This window comes from Anser cygnoides, chromosome 2 (assembly GCF_040182565.1).
Source record: "Anser cygnoides isolate HZ-2024a breed goose chromosome 2, Taihu_goose_T2T_genome, whole genome shotgun sequence".
Classification (NCBI taxonomy): domain Eukaryota; kingdom Metazoa; phylum Chordata; class Aves; order Anseriformes; family Anatidae; genus Anser; species Anser cygnoides.
In genome coordinates, this window is record NC_089874.1 from 10,799,845 (window position 1) to 10,818,786 (window position 18,942).

The 18,942-nt window shown below is 36.4% G+C and overlaps 1 protein-coding gene across 1 annotated transcript in view; it reads left to right on the forward strand.

Moving 5' to 3' along the window:
• The first annotated feature begins 761 nt into the window (after positions 1 to 761).
• Positions 762 to 18,942, forward strand: part of DYNC2I1 (dynein 2 intermediate chain 1) — a 31,649-nt gene continuing 13,468 nt past the window's right edge. The window contains exons 1-11 of the mRNA XM_048050547.2: positions 762 to 989; positions 3,235 to 3,288; positions 5,636 to 6,071; positions 6,621 to 6,673; positions 7,290 to 7,613; positions 8,941 to 9,005; positions 10,655 to 10,712; positions 13,916 to 13,993; positions 15,179 to 15,377; positions 17,098 to 17,200; positions 18,686 to 18,815. Of these exons, the coding sequence (XP_047906504.2) occupies positions 975 to 989; positions 3,235 to 3,288; positions 5,636 to 6,071; positions 6,621 to 6,673; positions 7,290 to 7,613; positions 8,941 to 9,005; positions 10,655 to 10,712; positions 13,916 to 13,993; positions 15,179 to 15,377; positions 17,098 to 17,200; positions 18,686 to 18,815 (1,515 nt within the window). The 5' untranslated portion in view covers positions 762 to 974. The remainder of the gene's footprint in view (positions 990 to 3,234; positions 3,289 to 5,635; positions 6,072 to 6,620; positions 6,674 to 7,289; positions 7,614 to 8,940; positions 9,006 to 10,654; positions 10,713 to 13,915; positions 13,994 to 15,178; positions 15,378 to 17,097; positions 17,201 to 18,685; positions 18,816 to 18,942) is intronic.

Below are 18,942 nucleotides of genomic sequence, written 5' to 3' on the forward strand. Positions count from 1 at the left end.
GGATTATTATTGCTCTACCAAAGACAGCTAAATTATTCATATGTTTATAAATAGTTTAGCATTCATAGATGCTTAGTGCAATATAGCTCTTAAAAGCCATAATGTTTTTTCTTTTTAAATATCATTGTTTTTATCCTAATTGCTTTATTTGCTTTAGTGATACATGATAAAGGAAAATAACTCATATTCCAGACAGAGATACAACTTTTACAGCCTTTTTAATTTATGTTACAAAGCAAGGAAACATGGATAGGAGAAATCTGCATCAAGGATGTACGTATTTGTATATATTTGCCAACTGACTATTTAAGGCCGAGAACTCAGGGTTAAATTTTATCTCTGAAGTCTAATGACAACAACTGTTGAACTTCAGGATTGTTTCTCACATGCCTTTCTCAAACGCCTTTTGCCCCCCCCTCGATAATCAGCTTTCTACAAATGTTAATAACAAATACTTCAGTAAACTCATTCCCCCCTTTCATGTAGTTACAATTTTATTTTTTTCCCCAATAAAAAGAAAAAAAAACACAAAAAACAAACTTCAAGCGCCCAGGGGAGTTCTCAGTCAGCCTGTTAAATCGCGCAGCACGTTAGCAGGGTGCAAATATTCGCCGTGCAAGCAGCGCCCGCCTTCCCCGCAGGCCGTCCCTTGCTCCCTGCTGCAGAAAATAGCTCCGATGCTATTTATGAGATTATTATTATTTTACATTTGCAGCTCTTTACACGTGTTGCTGAGGCGCCGCCGTTTCTCCTCACGCCGACGCCGGAGGCAGGGGAGCGCAGCCGCCCGCCATTTCACACCGCCCTCCCCTTCTCTTCCCTTCACGCCGTGCGGCCGCAGCACCGCCCGCTCCGGGGCGGGCTCCCCGCTTTCTCCCCGCCCGGCCCACCGCCGCCGGTCGCTAGGCGAGCCCAGACGCCCTCCCGCCGCCGTTTCGTGCCCTCCCGGTGGCGGCTCCCCGCCGCCCCCGACCATGGAGGGCGATAAGGTGAGGGGCCGGCCAGCGGCGGGCGGGGCTGCGGGAGAGGCGTGAGGGGACCGCGGTGGGGCCGGCCCGCCTCGCCCCCGTGCCCCTCAGGAGGGCCCGCAGCCGGAGGGGAGGAGGCGGGGCCGGCAGCCGGGCTCCTCCGCTGCTGGTCGAGGCCGCTCCTCGCCAGGCTCGGCCCTAGGCGTGAAGGGGCGCAGCCAGCTGGCGGCCCCAGCGCTTCTGCTGCTGCCCTGGGGCTCAAGTCTCACGATTTTGTCACTGCAACGATGAAACCCTCACCCACGTAGCATGAGGAAGCCCTTATTCCTTATATCCCCTAGAGGAATAAGGATTATTCCGCTAGAGGAGTAACTCTTCTCGTTGGTGTGGCTGCATCAGCTGCAGACCTCCCTGCTGAAGGGACGTGGTCGTTGATGAAAACACCCAAAGCTGTTCCTGATTCAGATCATAAATGAAAAGTCTTGGATAGTTGCTACTTCTGTAACGGCTGAGGCTTATTGCTTTAGGGACCCACATAACTTTTGCGTGGTGCTGTTGTGTTATGAAAAGTTCTTAGAGCTCCAAAATAAAGGGACAAAAAACATACTGCAACGTATCAGTGTGCAGTTATGTTACATCTTCACTTGGAAAAGGAATGGTATCATATCACTTTTTTGGAAAAATGATTTTTTTTGCCAAAATTTGTAAAAAAAAATATATATATATATATATATAAATCGTACTATAAGTTTTAGAAAAAATATTTTAGGAAAAACACTTATTATTACTATTTTTTTCAATCTGGATTTTACAATTAATTAGTGAATATAGAGAACAAAGTACTGTGAAAAAAAGTGTGGCAAGGTTTGTGATACTTCATTACATTAGATACACTCTAAAAGCTTTCATTTTGACACTGTTTCCCTACCTGTAGTGCATCACAAACCTCTTTATTGAAAAGAGATGGATGAGTGAATTGTGATGGAATGCTAAACTTTGATCTAATTTTATTCAGGTGTGCTGGCATGTTTTAAGGCTGTCAAAGATCCAGAGGCATTTGTACAGCTACAGTGTTTGAGAAAGCCTCCTTCTATTGTTTCTGTCAAATCAAGGCTCTCATTCATGCTGTTTGAGCTCTCAGATAGGTAACTGATACTGGAAATGAGAGAGAGAAATATTTACATGTAAATAATAAAGTACTTTTCTCTGGCTTTAAGACTGCAGAAATATATCATACTGCTTTTGTTTCTTTTTCTTTAGAATCACAGTTAAAGAGAATCATAAAATTCTTAACAACATTAAGAATAACATTTTAAACAGAATTTAAGATTAAGTTCTGAAAAACTCCAGTCTTTCTAGGTTATGAGTGAAGAGCCCCCTCTTGGTATCTTAAATAATTGTCTGAGGTAGCAAGGATACTTAGTTTGCGGACTTCATAAGGCAACAAACTTGACATTTAGTTTAGGGGACAGATGCTTAAAAGTCAAATTGTTTCACAGAACTTCTTGAGTTCAGTAAATTGTGGCACTTAATATCTTTTGACAGATCTTTTGACCCTGTGTTGTCAGGTGCATGAATTGAGTTAAACTCGAGTGTGGCTTAAATAACTAATCTTAATTTGGATTTAAATGAGTGTATAGGACTTTTAAATTAGTAGACAGGTGAGCAACTTAGATAAATCCTTTTAAAGTTTGTCCTAAACATTTATTTCTGTGTGTACAGCAATTCCTCTGACACTTTTGTACTCATTGATGGAGGGACGGTGCTCTCAAAAGTATTACATTTCATCAAGCTTTAAAAAGGGTCCCTCTCTATTTGTTAGTCTCCTGCAATAGCAGAGAATGAAGTGGGAAATCATCATATATAAAAAGCATCATATTCTGGTGGTGGTGGTGAGATGAAAACTGTTGACCTCAGAAAAGTGGCAGATGTACTTTTTTGGGCACTGGAAAATCAAGTCTAAATGTTGGCTACATTTTTTTTTTGTCTGTTTTAAAATAAATCTCAAACTACATTATCTAATATCTATTGACTATGCTCTTTTTAGGCTATTAGCATCATTAATGTTCTTACTTTGTTTTCTAATATGTACCTAAATTTTCTCTAAAAAAAATTAACAATCATGTATTATATGTTTGGGATTTTATATAGGATACTGTACTACTTGCCATACATAGCTTGATCCTTTCCTTTGAAAAAATATTCTTTGTTAAATGATTTCTTACTGCAAATTCATTACTGCCTTTTGCTGTCTTTTCTGTTCTAGAGAAGAACCAAAGAAGATACTTGGAAATCAGAAGAACTTCAGAAACATCTTAGGGTAATTTTATTTTATTTTTATTATTTTTGATACTAAGTTACCTTACAGAAATCACAGAATCATTAAGGCTGGAAAAGACCTCCAAGACCATCTGGTCTCACCATCACCCTACTACCAATGTCACCCACTAAACCATGCCCCTAAGCACCACGCACAACCTTTCCTTGATCACCCCCAGGGACAGTAGTGCCACCACCTCCCTGGGCAACCCATCCCAGTGCCTGACTGCTCTTTCTGAGAAGAAATGTCTCCTCATTTCCAACCTAAACCTCCCCTGGTGCAACTGTCATTTATTGACAGTCTAAACAGAGAAGATTGACTGCTTGTTCCACTAGACGCTATGCCTTGTCCATCCTCTTTAATATCTTTATTGATGATTTGGATGAGGGAATTGAGTGCACCCTCAGTAAGTTTGCAGATGACACCAAGATGGGGGGAAGTGTCGATCTGCTGGAGGGTAGGCCCCGCAGAGGGACCTGGATGGGTTGGGTTGGTGGGCAGAGGCCAATGGGCTGAGGTTCAACATGGCTAAGTGCCACGTCCTGCACTTTGGCCACAACAACCCCATGAAGCGCTACAGGCTTGGGGCAGAGTGGCTGGAGAGCTGTGCAGAGGAAAAGGATCTCGGGGTGCTGATTGATGCTCGCCTGAACATGAGCCAGCAGTGTGCCCAGGTGGCCAAGAAGGCCAACGGCATCCTGGCTGGTATCAGGAACAGTGTGGCCAGCAGGACCAGGGAGGTGATCGTCCCCCTGTACTCTGCACTGTCTGGTGAGGCCGCACCTCGAGTGCTGTGTTCAGCTTTGGGTCCCTCACTACAAGGACATCAAGGCCCTGGAGCGTGTCCAGAGCAGGGCTACGAAGCTGGTGAAGGGCCTGGAGCACAAGTCCTGTGAGGAGCGGCTGAGGGAACTGGGGTTGTTTAGTCTGGGGAAGAGGAGGCTCAGGGGAGACCTCATTGCTCTCTACAGCTACCTGAAAGGAAGCTGCGGGGAGCTGGGGGTCGGCCTCTTCTCACAGGTAACTAGTGATAGGACTAGAGGGAAGGGCCTCAAGTTGTGCCAGGGGAGGTTCGGGTTGGAAATGAGGAGACATTTCTTCTCAGAAAGAGTGGCCACATAAAACAATGGGATCTGATTTGCCTACTGCCCAAATCCAAGTTACAGCTCTACTTTATATATACTTACTCAGTTTCCTACATGCGTATTATATATTGTAATTGCTGTCATTATCTATTATGTTTGTCATGTGCTTTTAAGCTGGTTAATTACTTTCTCCAAAGGCATTTGGCCAAATGTGTATTCAGTCTCCAGTTAGTAACACCATTTATATTCATCTTGTGCTGTATTTTTTTAAGAGGTATTTTCCAATATGTGTATTTCTTTCTGTGTCTTGTGCAGATCCTCATTAATTCTTTGATAAAAGGTATCCTACTTGTTCATCTTGTCCACTTAGCTTTCTGCCAATTACATTTCAAAGCTCCCCATTGCTTTAATGCCAGTGCTACAGTATAAGTACTTTGTACTTTTTAGATACTCAGTAACATTTCCTCTACTTCCACATAGGCTAAAGCAAACAAATTTGAGACAAAATGTTTTGGTTCCAACAGAAGTAGTGTGGTTGGGCTTTCATTTCTGTGAAACAGATGGATAAAGTTTAATTCAGTGTACTCATTGACTGCAATCAAAGAAAGTTCTGTTTGTTCTGCATTAAATAAATAGCTAAAATCGTGGATGTAGTGAAACTAGTGGGAGTTTTGATACTTGATTCAAGAAGGTTCAAATATAATCTGTTATAATGTTAAAAATAAAAATAAAGATAGGAATAGTAGCATCATCATGGGATCTAGGCCAAAAATTTTCTTTCACAACTTTTATATGCTGTATTTTGCTTTCTCTTCAAGTAAAAGCAAATCTTCTATTCTAAAGGCAGTTACGGGATGCCCCAGTTATCTATCATTGCTCTTTGATTCTGTTACGTATTTTACAAGATGGCACATTTTCTGTCTACGTGAGCTAACAGCTTTAAGATGCTCTGATAATTTTTTGACCTAACTCTAAACAGGATGCGCAGTTCTACACTGTTTGTTCTACCAAATTCTTTCCACATACATTGAAAACGCAGCTTATGAATCTCACTTAACTAGTTCTCTTTACAATAAATACATGCATGGTGTTAGCTATTTTACATACAAAGTAAGCCTAGAGATATATCAGCATTTTAAGACAGCTAGGGAAATTAAATTCAGTTAGCAATCCTGAAATTGATTTTTTTTTCACGTGTATATACTATATCTAAATAGATTGCTAAATTAATTAATATATTACTATTATTATTTGTGCTCCAGGCATCACAACCAGAGGGTCAGAATGAAGACAAAAAGCACAGAGAAAAGAAACTGCGGAAAGAGAAGGCTGTTCATGACGCAGGCACTCATAAAGATGAACGCAAAGACAGAGGAAAGAGCAAGGAAAGAACAAGAGAGAGAGAGAGATTTAAATCTGTTGAAAGAGACAGAGATAAAATGAGAGAGAGAGAAAGGGGAAAAGAACATCACAGAGAACGTGACAGAGAGAGACACCAAGTTAAGCTTCGAGAGCAGAGTTTGGATAAGGAAAGATACAGTGTACCGAAAGATAAAGACAGGGAGAGTGATAGAGAACGTGATAAAAAGCATAAAAGACATGAGATAAAGCAAACAGACCTGCAAAATAATCTGAAACCATCTGAAGGAAGAGAGAAAGAACATTATAGAAAAAGAGAAAAAAGCCGACATCGTTTGGGTATGTTACTTTGTGTTGCTCTTTTACTTTGAAATATTTGATATTTAGGTAGAAGTACTGTGCAGCCATACAGAGAGGATGAACACAGGCAGGTTGGAGTAACTACTGAAATATAAATCTTTACAGAATCCTGTCATAACTTAGTTTTATTTTGGTGCTTTTTTGAATTTTGATGCTGGTTTCCTTTCCTCTGAAGAGATTTAATTGCTTTTGTTGGTCAGTTGACTTGGAAAGAAGTCCTGCCCTGGCACTCTGTACTGAGTGATCAGTTTGAATCCCGAAGTTGTAGGGTTATTGCCGAAGTTAGTAGCATGTGTCATTTCTCTTACCATTACAAAAGACAATTGAGAACAGATGGGTTCATCAGGAAGGAAACAGGAATAACCAGCTTTGGAGGGAGAATTTCAAATGAATGATCTGTTATTGTAGAAGGCTATTATGTTTTAGAAATCAATATCCTTGAAATGCTTTCTTCTAGTCTAGAGTTAATTACGTACAGAGTTTGAGTATAATAAAGTCTGCTCATCAATTTTTACATATATTTTTCAGAAGAGGAGAAAACAAGAGATGAAGAGCGAGAAAGAAGACATACAGGAAAGAAGGTAAAGAAAGAGAAAGGAATGAAGTGTTTTGTAATGAAGTAAGATAAAATTGCAAAATAATGAAGAAATCAGACCCCGCTCTCTAGAAATTCAAGAGTGCCATGTATAGTAAGGTTCTCACAGGCGTACGAAATACATAACAAAATATATCAGAACCATTCTGTTTTAAGGAAATACTTCACTTTTTTTTTTTTAAAGTAAAATGAAATTTGGATAGCAAACAGCTTTATTTTTGTACAGCTTCATCATTTTTTTTCTGTCTGCTATATATGCCTTTATTTCAAGCATATTGGTAAGTAGGCATCCTATTTTACAATAGATCACCTAGTAAATAAAGAATTAAATTATTGTGTAAAGATTACCTAACCCAAAGACGTTTCTGTAGCCAAGTACGCAATGTTTCTGAAGAACTATTCAGAATCTCAAGTTATGTGATAATTTGTCAGTTGCTTCGCCATCATATTTGATAAAAAATTTGGCTGGAAGATCCACGCTGGAAGAAAGAGATTTGGTACTTAACAAATCTGTCTATTTTTGACCATTAAAATGATGGATTTGTAAAATAAAACAGTTTTGTAGAACTTTCGAACTCTTAAATGTTATTTTTTCATTGCAGGATAACAATACCAAAAAGAGCATAGACAAATTTTTAGCAATCGAAGTTGAAGAAAGTGAACGGGGACACAAGTTACAGAAATATCAAGAGCTGGATAAAGAAGAAAAGAGGAGATACAGGGAAAAACAAGAACATTCTTTTAGGCCAGGAAAAGAGAGACTTTCAAAAGAGAGAAGTCATAAACCTTATGACAAGGAAGAGGAAGAAAAGCACAAGTCAAAGGGATATAAAGAGGCATCTTCCCATGGAGACAGACGACATCCAACAGAAGCTAATAAAAGAGTAAAAAGTGGAGAAAATGAAAGAAAGAAGCATGATCTTAGGGTTAGTTTTTAACATTTAAATTCATTAACTTATCACTCTAATTGTTGATATGTTGTTTTTAATGAAAATACTAGGATCATATGTCAACATTTTCTGAACTTTGAGGCTAAGGTTGTAGATTAACATACTACATATGCATTTAAGTGTCCTAAACCAGAGCCGATTCTACCCATGAAATCTAAATGGGAAACTTGTGTATGTTAGAAATTTCTTTTTTCATAAAATTCTTGATTGCTATGACTTTGAAAATTTTCATTAACACTGTGAAGTAGAGATTAGGCTAAAGGTCCATTAAAGTGTAGTGAATGCCTGAAAAAAATCAGGATTTTTTTAGAGGCTATTTTGATGTTTCTTATAAAGGGAGCGTGTCCATCTAACTCACAATTAGGCATATGAGTATAGATCCCTTTATGTTGTCTCTACTTCTGAAGCCATTAAATATGTTTTATATATAAATACAGAGCATGATGATGTATCATAGAGATTTAATCAGAAACTTGGAAATGTTACTGTTTTCTGTAAGTTCTCATTGTACTAGAATGAGAGAAGAAATCTGTAGCAATTTTTAACTCTTAAAATCTGAGATGAGTTTTATGGCACGAAGAACCACTCAGGTAGTCTAGGGTAGTTTCTTCTACTTATTAAAGAGTGAGTATGTACATGCTTCTCAAAGAAAAGGTCAGAAACATGTTCTAGTGAAAATACTAGGCATCTTCAATGTAGGGACCCACCACAAATAGTTCCTGTAACTGACTTTCTGCACCAGAATTCAAAAGTCTATCAGCAGCTTGCTTGGGGATTGACTTCCTTGGAAATTTACTAAAGTAGCTGTTACAAATAATAGTCGCCTATGCTGATGTTTCTCTTTCAAAGTTCCTTTTTTGATAAAAGCAACTTTATCTTGAATCACCTATTTAGTGCATTTCCAAACACAGACAAAGCCATCATAATATAGAGTTTAAGAGGCAAGTCATATACTGGGAATTAGAAGTGCATGAGACTATTCTTTGTCCTTGGATCCAACAGATGTGAATTTTTGCAGTCTCTACTGTTAAAATACCATTCTTTGAAGCAGTATAGCCACATTCAGATGCCTATGGAGGAGGATAGCCCTTTTCCCTACCAGTTTTTCAGCCATATCTGGGGATTATTTAGGAAAATGCTTAGGAAATTTGGCCTGTGGCAAAACAGGACCAATAACTGGGCTAACAATTCACGTGTAGACAAGCAGTTTACAGTGGGCCCAGAGCATTCTTTAGCCATTGTTACTAATATAGTGACACGAAGATATCCTATAAAAATTGTGAATGTGTGACTTCTTTTACAGAACAGTGACTACAAAAAAGAAGAGGAGAATCAACAAGAAGAAAAAATGAGCCATCAGCATGTAAGGTAAGTTCAGAGATTTAAAATAAATGTATATTATATGGCATCTACTAAGATACAGTCACAACCGAAACATTAAGCATGAGCTCTTGTTATCATAATATCTAGGGCTTTTCCTCCAAGATGATTTATTTAAAAATGTGTATATTTTTATTCCATTTAATTCTTTTTCTACACCAGGGTAATATTAGACATTTTGCAGTCCTTGCAAACCAGAGGTATGTTGATGTAGGCACTTAGTTTGGGAGATAGAAATGCTGTGCTCTACCACCTGAAATTCACTATGCAGTCATGTGGACAAACGTATGGTTCATGACAACCTATGTAGAACCTTCTTAAACTGTTTATTTCAATTTGAATATCTCTACTTAGCTGCTCCACTGGATGATATCTACAGTACTACTGTTGTTGTAAAAGGGAAAGGTCGAGGTTGTCCTGATTAGGAAGAGTAAAATTTCAGGGTAATATTTCCAAATTTTTTTATTAGCAAATGGAAAATCTCTTTTAGAAGTTTTCTATACATTCTAGTTCTCTTTGCATTCTTTAATGTTTCAGCCTTGTGAAATTCCTATACAGCTTTCTGGAGTATAACTCTCTGTGGATGTCATGTCACAATTCTCATTCCTGAATCCTAGTTTAGCTTCCTAGCTCAAAAGAAGACTGCCATGCTGGTGTCTAGGGACACCGACAGAGACACTGAAGTCCCTACTGCTGTTGGCTAAGTATAATAACAGTTTCTTAAGAATGGGACAAATCACTTCCGTATTAGTCAGTTTATCATTGTGGAAGTGTATTCCTGTAAAAAGAAAACCAAAATAAGCCCTGTATGTTCGGATGGTTCCTAGCAGCAGTACTCAGCTGTGTCAAGCAGCGCAGACTACAGAAGGTTGGATTTTGCAGCTGTTGCTGATGGGGTGTTGCGGGGTAGACATTGGTTGTGCATAGCTGGTAAAAAGGAGTTAGCTATTTCTGAATGGCAAGGAAAGCATTATAGCACATAGGAATGTCCCTAAATCCCAGTTCAGTGTCAAGCAAATTTTTGTTGTTGCCTTTTCATGTTCATCAGTACAATCATCTGTCCAACCACCAGTATATATGAACACTCACTCACTTCTTAAGAACTCAGAACGTTCCCTTCTTGAAGTCTGATACTCAGCTTCTGAAATAATCAAACAAATCACTACAGGGCAGATGTGGTTGCTGATTTACTCCTCCTCTCTGGCCCTGATTGCATTGTCCTCATAAATAAAACCCCTCAATGAAACACCAGGTTTGAATGTCAGTCCGATTTACAGCTTTAGAGCACATTACACCAATCTGATCTTGATCTACAGTTGGCTGCAGCTATTAATAAAACTCAAAGACGTGTAGGTTTCATATTTTTTTCTCTTTAATTTTTCTTTTGTATTGATGCAATTATAGGTGTTGAACAAGTTTTTTTGCAATTCTCGGCTAATTAATCACTTGCTTTTTCATTATCATTTTATATCGTAAACAGATCTATAAAAGTATTTGTAGAAATTTTTTTTTTGGAAAGTTTCATTTTTTTCATTTTCAGGAAGAAAGAGCAATTTTTTCTTAAAGCAAACAAACAAAATAACCCCAGTGCTTTCTTCTGAGTTAACAAATGAAATTGTCATTCTCTTTTTCAATAGGACTGCAAAAGATAAAGGAAAAATCAGTGAAAAAGAGAGAAGGGACACAAGACAAGAGGTAAAACTATTTAGTTTTGGATCTTAGAATGTTGTGATTTTCTTGCGATTAATGAATAAGAATTTCAATACAATGCTATTCCAAGATAAAATAATGTTTATGTATATTGATTGATCTTCAGATATTTATTACTCTCTCTTTTTGGATACAGCATTAGAAAATAGACTTATTCTGTATAAATTTGCCAAGCATTAAAAGTAGACATCTACTCAACTTTATTTCAGTATCTTCTACACATGAAAAGTAATTCTCAGTAGGTGGGAAAAGTTTACACATAAGTAATATAAAAGATGTACACATACTTATATCATTTCTTTTTATAAACAGCTGACATAGGCAGATAAAATGTAGTGCAAGCCAAATAAAATGCAGTTAGCAATGTAATTTGTATATGTTACTTAAAACAGTTGCCATAAGAGAGAGGAAAGTATTTTTATAAATGGACAGTTTTTAAAAATCATTACTTAACATAGGTTTTCGGCAAGTGTAGAATGCAAGCTGTTAGATTTGGGTTAATTTGGACCAGTCAGTGCAGATACAACCTAACTTTATCATAAAAAAAAAAAAAAAATTCTATATTTTGAACTGTTTGTAACCATCCTCAAAAATCTAAATTCTCTTTTGGAATATTGTAGGATTGTGGTCCTGATCTGAGAAAATGTGTTAGTACCGACTGAAGACATGCTTTTCTGTATTCTTGTGCTATGGGCAGATATTTATCTTTCATATATCCTTCAGCTGTATCTCTTTCAAAAACATACTATTAGTTTTCATGCCATGAATATGTCTGTTTCAAGGCTGTTCTAAGACCTCTGTTATCTGTTATTCTTTTCTTCTAATTTCCAATACATTTCTATTATTATTGCCTTAGGGTTAGCATTTAGTTCAAATACTTTTTTTGGGTTTTCTTCCCCTAACAAGTTTATACGAAGCAAGTTTTTTCTTTCTCTGACTTAATTTTGCTGACCTTTACAAGCCAAATTCTTCATTCCTCTCATCATCCTAGTATCTCTTTATTTCAGTTTGCATTGATTTTTCTTGAATATGGGTGGCCAGACTTGAACTCTGACTTTTCATCAGTGCTTCGCATGATACCGTACATGACATAAATACTTACATGTACTACTTCCTAAAAGAAGCCTTCCGATGTATTCTTTGACTTAATTTGTATGGCTCGGCTCTTATCCCTGTGGTGACTAATACATTCAAACTGTTCTCTTCCTCTATTGCTTCCAACTGCTGAGGCATCTCATCTTTAGGCATGAGTTGGCTGGTGAGAACCTAAATTGCCTCTGTAATTTGTGGGGAAAAAAAGCAGTTTGGATTTCTTTTCCATTAACTTCTCTTTCTTCACTGACAATGGGAGGCAAACTAGGAGGATGAGATCCTTACTTAGGAGCTAACTCAAAAGGAATAATTGTCAAATTCTATGGGTTTGCACTTTATGCTGTTTAATTTCGTCATATATTTGTTACTCCAAATGCCAGAGTCATTCAGGTAATCCAGCTTGTCTTCCTCATCTTGCTTTCTGTTGACAATATATTTTCCAGAGGCCTTTTAAAGTAGGAACCTAGCTGTGGTAGGGTGATTCTGATTTCCTATGAGAACTTAAGAGGCTCTTAGGAGGACAGTAGCATTTTGACAACTACTGACAGCTGGAGGTTTTTGCTGTTTAAAAACTACATGTGCATCTGTGCAATGTTATAAACGTACACATTAATAAAAATGAAAGTTCTGTATACAAAGATTCAGACATGTTAGTGTAACAAAGAGTATATTTATATGTGCATTACTACATTTATTTTCACTAAAAGGAATAAGGAAAAAAAACATTTCCATATGATCTAGTTACTGCTGGGTACCTGCAACCTTATAGGCAAAACAAATTGCGGAAATCTTGCCCAATTTTGGCCAGTTTTGCCCAGATGGCCAACCTGACTAATACAATCTATTCTTGATCCCAAGACTGATCTGGGAAATGACTCAAAGTGGCAGCCAGAATGACTGTATGAAGTACTGTAGTCCTAGGAGTCTGATATTAGACTCTGAAAAACAAGGTATCCGTGTAAGCTGCTTACGCCTGCATAATGTCTTTGCTACTTAGGAGAGGAAGGCACTACATTCTGTGAAATGGCTACTGATCATGCTGTAGTTGCAGTTGATAGGATGGGATTGCAGGTGTTGAGCTAGTCAAATTGCTGAAATACCCACAATGAATTTCATGAGTTTCCAATTTGTGGTCCTGGCAGGGAGTGGAAAGATAATGGGTTTTTAGACTGAAGCATATTATCTGAGACAGAAAGCTCTTGAACAGTCGTGAAAGTATCAAATGTGTGCCTAACTCGGTGTTTGACAACTAACTGCTATCCTTGGATTATAAATGAAGTAGGAAATAATAGGTGCTGCTGGAAAATTTTCATAAAAGCTTTCAAAACCTTTCTGTTTTGAAGTCTGCTGAAATCCCTTGCATGTAGATAATTTAATTTATTACTTGGAAGAGACTATTGAAGGAAAAGGCTGAGTAAGAATTTGATATATTGGTGTGTATTGTTTAAGCTCTTTATTTTTTGATCATGCTAGGGTAATTACTTGATGTTATTTTAATCAATAAGTTAGTGAAAGACAGCTTCTTTGAAGTTATTTCAGGGATGCCATAAATCTTACCACAAGAAAATATAGTAGAAAATTCAATGTTAACAAATTTATTTATGTATAAAACTTATTTTCTCATTGCATCCATGTATCTGTTTTCCTGGTTCCAACATCTGCACTCTTTTATTATCAGATAGGGTCCCTCAGTATTATTTAGGTATAGAGATATTTTGGTGTAATCCCCTAAAAAATTCAACAGTCTTATTTTGCTGTTACACCATCATGAAAGCTACTGTATACTATTGAATTTATAGGCAACACATCAGTTTTTGTGTCTTTTCTGGTAAAATTACAGGTGGGAAAATCAGGTGTTCCTCCCAATGTAGAGCTGAGTTCTCCTTTGTCATCTTAAATTGTTATTTTACATCAGTAATAATCACTGATACACCTTTCTTTGCATTTCTAAACTGAATTTGTTGCATATTTTTGTGAAAATGTAGAAATACTTGAATAGAACAACTATTAGTCTATCTTTATGCTAAGATTTAGCAGATTAAAAAACTAATTCTTGATAAGATTATATAACGGTTTCATTTATTACTTTTGTTTAGGAAATTAAAGATCCACACATCTATAATTCAGACACAGGGTTTGATAACTTTTCAGAAAATTATGAAGATGATTTTGAAGTAAGTAAAAACATACAATTGTCCTTTTTGAAATAATTCTCAGGTATCAAAATAACGGTTAATTTTATTAATAGAAATGAAAACTGTAGGTTGTTACATGGTTTTTACTTATACTTTCTGGGTAACAGTGACCTTAACTTGTCTAAATAATATGTAAATACACTGTTATGTTGAAACTCTCTGCTATATACTTAGATTTCATTGAAGGTTGGGAACTAACTTTCTCTTTTGTTGAAGTCTTCATAAAATTCTTTTTCTATCTTCCTGGATTTCAATTATTTAAATAGTTTACTGTGAAAAATGCTGAATATTTTAAATAATGGCATCAAATTATCAATTTAATGAGAGAGAAAAGGCCTCATTACTTTTCATTGAAAAAATACTTTGGAAAAGGTATTGATGCATGGCAATCCCTTCACTAATTTGTTTAATTGGATTCCCATTTTTAGCTCTCTTTTGTTTACTTTAAAGTTAAGATAGAAGAGTTTGCTGAGTGGGCTTTCATTGCTAGCTGAACCAACAACATTGTCCTCTTTGTTCAGCCAAGGTAGAATTCATCTCCACCTCGGTTATGTGTGGTGTCTGCCATTGAGACGTTAATTGCATTCCCTTTGCATTCAGTGGAGAGAAGAAAGCACTTTTAGGCTTCTTCATATCATTTGTTAGATGATTACTTCAGCATGAGAGGGATTGTTTTAGCTGTGCTCCAAAGAATTATTAAAGCATGTGTCTAAGCATGCACTTGCAAACAGGTAGAATGGAAGTTAGGTAAATTTGAGGGTGCCATTGAAGGGCAGCTTGAATTTAAACTAGCAAATAAACAACTTTCTATGTCTATGAATCATTTATGCTGCTGATCATTATGTTCTTTCTTTAAAGAACACATAACTCACCTGAGCATACAGTTCCTACTTTAGGATATTAAAAAAAAAAGTCTATTTTGGGCACTTGGGCACTGAAGGACAACACTGGGGTATTTTCTTCTCTCAGTTAAAAATGCTACGCAATCAACACGTCATTGTGTTTATATCAAATGGTTATTTTTAAGTGCCTTTCGGTCAGAGGATTTGTAGCCGTCTGTATGATACTTTTGTTTTACTGCTAGCGCATTTCATAATTTGTTAAAAAGATCCTGAAGAATACAATATCTGCAACCCATGTTTATTAGTACTATTACTTTTAAAGGATTATGAAGATGATTTTGATGATGATGATGAAGGCAAAAGTGGTGAAGAAGGAGATGAAAAAGAAAAACTAGGAGAGATTCCTTTTTCCAAAACATCAGAAATTGAAGAAATTCAAAGAGCAATTAATGCAGAAAATGATAGAATTTCTATTTCACTGCCAAAGAAAATCAAAAATGAAAAAGAGGAACCAATCATGGGTATGTGACTAGGCACCAGTCTTTTTTTTTACTAAATGTATGAGTAACACATACAACTTATGAGTAAACACGCCAGTTCTTCTGGAAGTCTGCTTAAAGGCAGAAATCTGGTCCTTTGGATGAGTCACTTGGGTTTGTGGGTAAGTGCTGTAACTTTTCACATTGCTAAAGAATGATTCAGAGGCATTACTAATCGTTTAAAATGTGAAGTATAAAAATTTACAGACTAACATTTCATATGTCTTATTTTCAGTAAAAGGAGAACGAGAGAATTTAGATTTTGAAAACTGGAGGAGTGCCAGGCAGTTTGGGTCTTCTAGTGATGTTAATTGGCCTTCTTTTAAGCAAGGTTGAAGCCACTGCTCTGGTTGTGAAAGTGAGAAAAATACATCTACTACTTAAATGTGTAGTTCTATGTCACTTCTAAGATGCAGGGTTTTTCTCTGAAAAGTGACTGTGGAATTGCAGTTTTACATTCAGTTGATCTGATACCTCTGAGTGCCCATCTGCTTATTTAACGAATTGCATCCTTTGCAATTCGTTAATCCCATTTGCTTATTTAATGAATTGTTCCCCTTTGCACTGTCTACTCATGTGAATGGCAGTACAGAATCATTGTGCAAAAGAATCTTAGACAGGTTTGTACTCCAGTTATCATGCAGTAAAGCAGAACTAACACAGTCACAGAAGAATATAGTATGGAGTTTCTCTAAGTCTTTACAGCATTAATACATATTCAGTTAAGTTGTCATTGCAAGTCAGAAACATTATATTGCAATATGGATTTCTTCTTGCAGAAGATTTATGCTATTCTTATTATTTTTCTAATAAAGAATATGGAATCAATAACAGAGTTGAAACTCTAGATCTAATAAACAGTATGGAATTTTAATAAATAATATATTAGAATATATAGAGAGAATATAAATTCTGAGCTATAGCCCTTACTGCTCTATTGTAAATTACACAACAATTTTTTTTGACAAAGTTTTGATTTGTTTTAGTGAAAATGTTTATTGATCATTCTAGTAATAATTTTTTGAAGGTTAGAGCACTTTAAAAATACTACCTAGTAAAAGCAATCTTCCTCAAAGGTAGTGAAACATCATCAATCCTAGCTGGAATTTAGATACTAAGGTCAATTGGCTACCGCCTGGCCAGGAAAGAGAGTAAAATCAAGATGACATCAGATACTTTACTTACTCTATTAACTGCTGCTTTTATAACAACAGTTTTCAATGTTTTGCTTATTCAACCAAGGGCATCGGTTATGTTTCTGTTGATGAGGTTCTCTGGTAGCTGTAGAGATGACTTCATATTTAGAGGTGTAGTATGTACCTGGTGTAGTGTGTGTGAATTTGATACGATTTTTAAATTGGTCATAGGGCATTTTACTGTATACAAGGTAACAAGGGACCTGCTAATGACAGAAGAAAGGAAGAGTCACTTTCTGCATCAAAGTCTTCTAAAAATGAAAATTACAATGGTCAGTCATCTTGATTGGCTGATAAAGGACCAAAATAAGGGAAAAAGACTGTCTCATCACTAAAGTTAAAAAGCTTACTGTACTGATAGTGTGCTAGAGGTTGTGTAATGTGCAAAGTAAATTTTTTGGTAGCTTTGTGGTAATAAATCTGTCGCTTTTTGTACTTGCTGCTTTACATTTTAGTGCAGTGTAAAGTGTGAATTATAACACTAACAACATTTTATAATATCACAGAAGGGCAATATCCTCCTGCCAGAAACTCGTTTTGTGGAATATTCATGGATTTTGAAAAGGCAAATCAGCGACAAAGTAGCAGAAGTGTGGCTAGTAAGCAAAAGTAAGTGTGTTTTAAATAATCCATATAAAATGTCACCTCAATATGTTAGATGCCATTTTTTTCATATTTGAAATACATGAAGTTTCCAAACTTGTGGGTTTTAGAGTCAAAATATAATTTTGCAACCTAAAAGCAATTAGTTAGTAGGCTTTGCTATATGTCATTTTACAATGGAAATTTATCTGTATATCAGTTTGTGTAGCATTTTATTACAGAGTGAGTTACCAGCATTGTCGTTTCTCTGTATGTTTCATCAGTCACTTAATTAGATACCAACTTGCAGTCCTAAAGAGCAAGCCTTTTAGCTGTTCTCAGGACTCTGCAGAACTATAATTTCTTGAAATATTCGACATGCTATACAGTACGTGCTGTTGCCAAAATAGCATATTCCCTTTTAGGGATAACACCAGTTGGTGTAAAAACATGTTATTACTGATTTAAAATTGATCTAGATTGGAGACTTCTAAGACATAAAAGAAACAAATTGATGCCTGTTTCTTCTGGAACTTGCCAGGAGTTCCTGATTTATATGAAGCTCTGTATGTCTCTCTGATTTTCAGTTAAATCACTTGGATGCATAAAACCAAGAACATTCAGTTTTATTGTTAATACTAGATTCCATTGCTTTTTGGCTGCTCATCAGTGGCTAATCTTCACATAAGGGAAATGTTATTGTCTAGGCTAGCTCATCTTGCTTAAATTTATATGTCCAGATTTTATACGAGTCCATTGCCTAGGCTTTCTCTCTCCGTAGTGGAGAAAGATTAGGAAATTCAGGAAGAGCTCTCTCGAAAAATTGCCTTCTGAAATATTTGTCACTCTCTCCTGATTATAGAGGGAATAGGGGCAAGCAGTTCAGATAAATAACTTCAGACAACTGAAGTTCAGTAGAGTGAATCTATCCATCATAGTCTGATTCAAACGCCTTTCACACAAATGTATACAGCACCACTGTATAGAACCTATATAGGTAACTATGTATATAACTTTGTGTACATGCTAACAACAGCTTGTGAAGGGTTTGTGGAGTTTAATACCATGCTAATACATTGCTGCCAATTAATAGACTGAAAAGATCCCTTAAATGAACTGTGGCACTCTGTACTCGTAACTATAATTATAAGGCTAATTCCTTTAATGTACGAATTTGTCTGAATGTGTCGTTAAGATTTGTAACTAGGAAGCAACTTGCATGAGTCTGAGTTATATCTCAGCAATCTGTTCCCACAGTGGTTGTGAAAAAGTAGTGTATGAAGTGTATGAATGGTGTGAAGGAGAATTAAAAATAATAACATAACATAATGACAGAGATTGATTGTTTTTTCATTATCCACACATCCATACAAGTGGAACAATAGGATTTCAGATAGATCAATGGATTTTTAAATATGCAGTACTGTACAAAATCAAGTTGTTTTTCCTGTGGAATAAAACATACTTGGTCTTAACTATTTTTGTGTTTCTTTCTTGTAATGCTTTCTAAAGAAAACGGATTGCAGAACTTCTGCCACTAATTGATCTGGACTTCTCGGTTACTTTTTCATTATTGGATTTGCCTCCTGTAAATGAGTATGACATGTATATTAGAAATTATGGTAAAATGAACACTAAACAGGTGAGTAACATAATAGTAATATTTAAATCCTATAAGTGCTTTTTATTGTTTTGGAAAACAGTTTTCTTTGCAAAACAAAGCTACTAACGCTAATAGGGTAGTTTATTAATAAATAGTTATGTTTCAT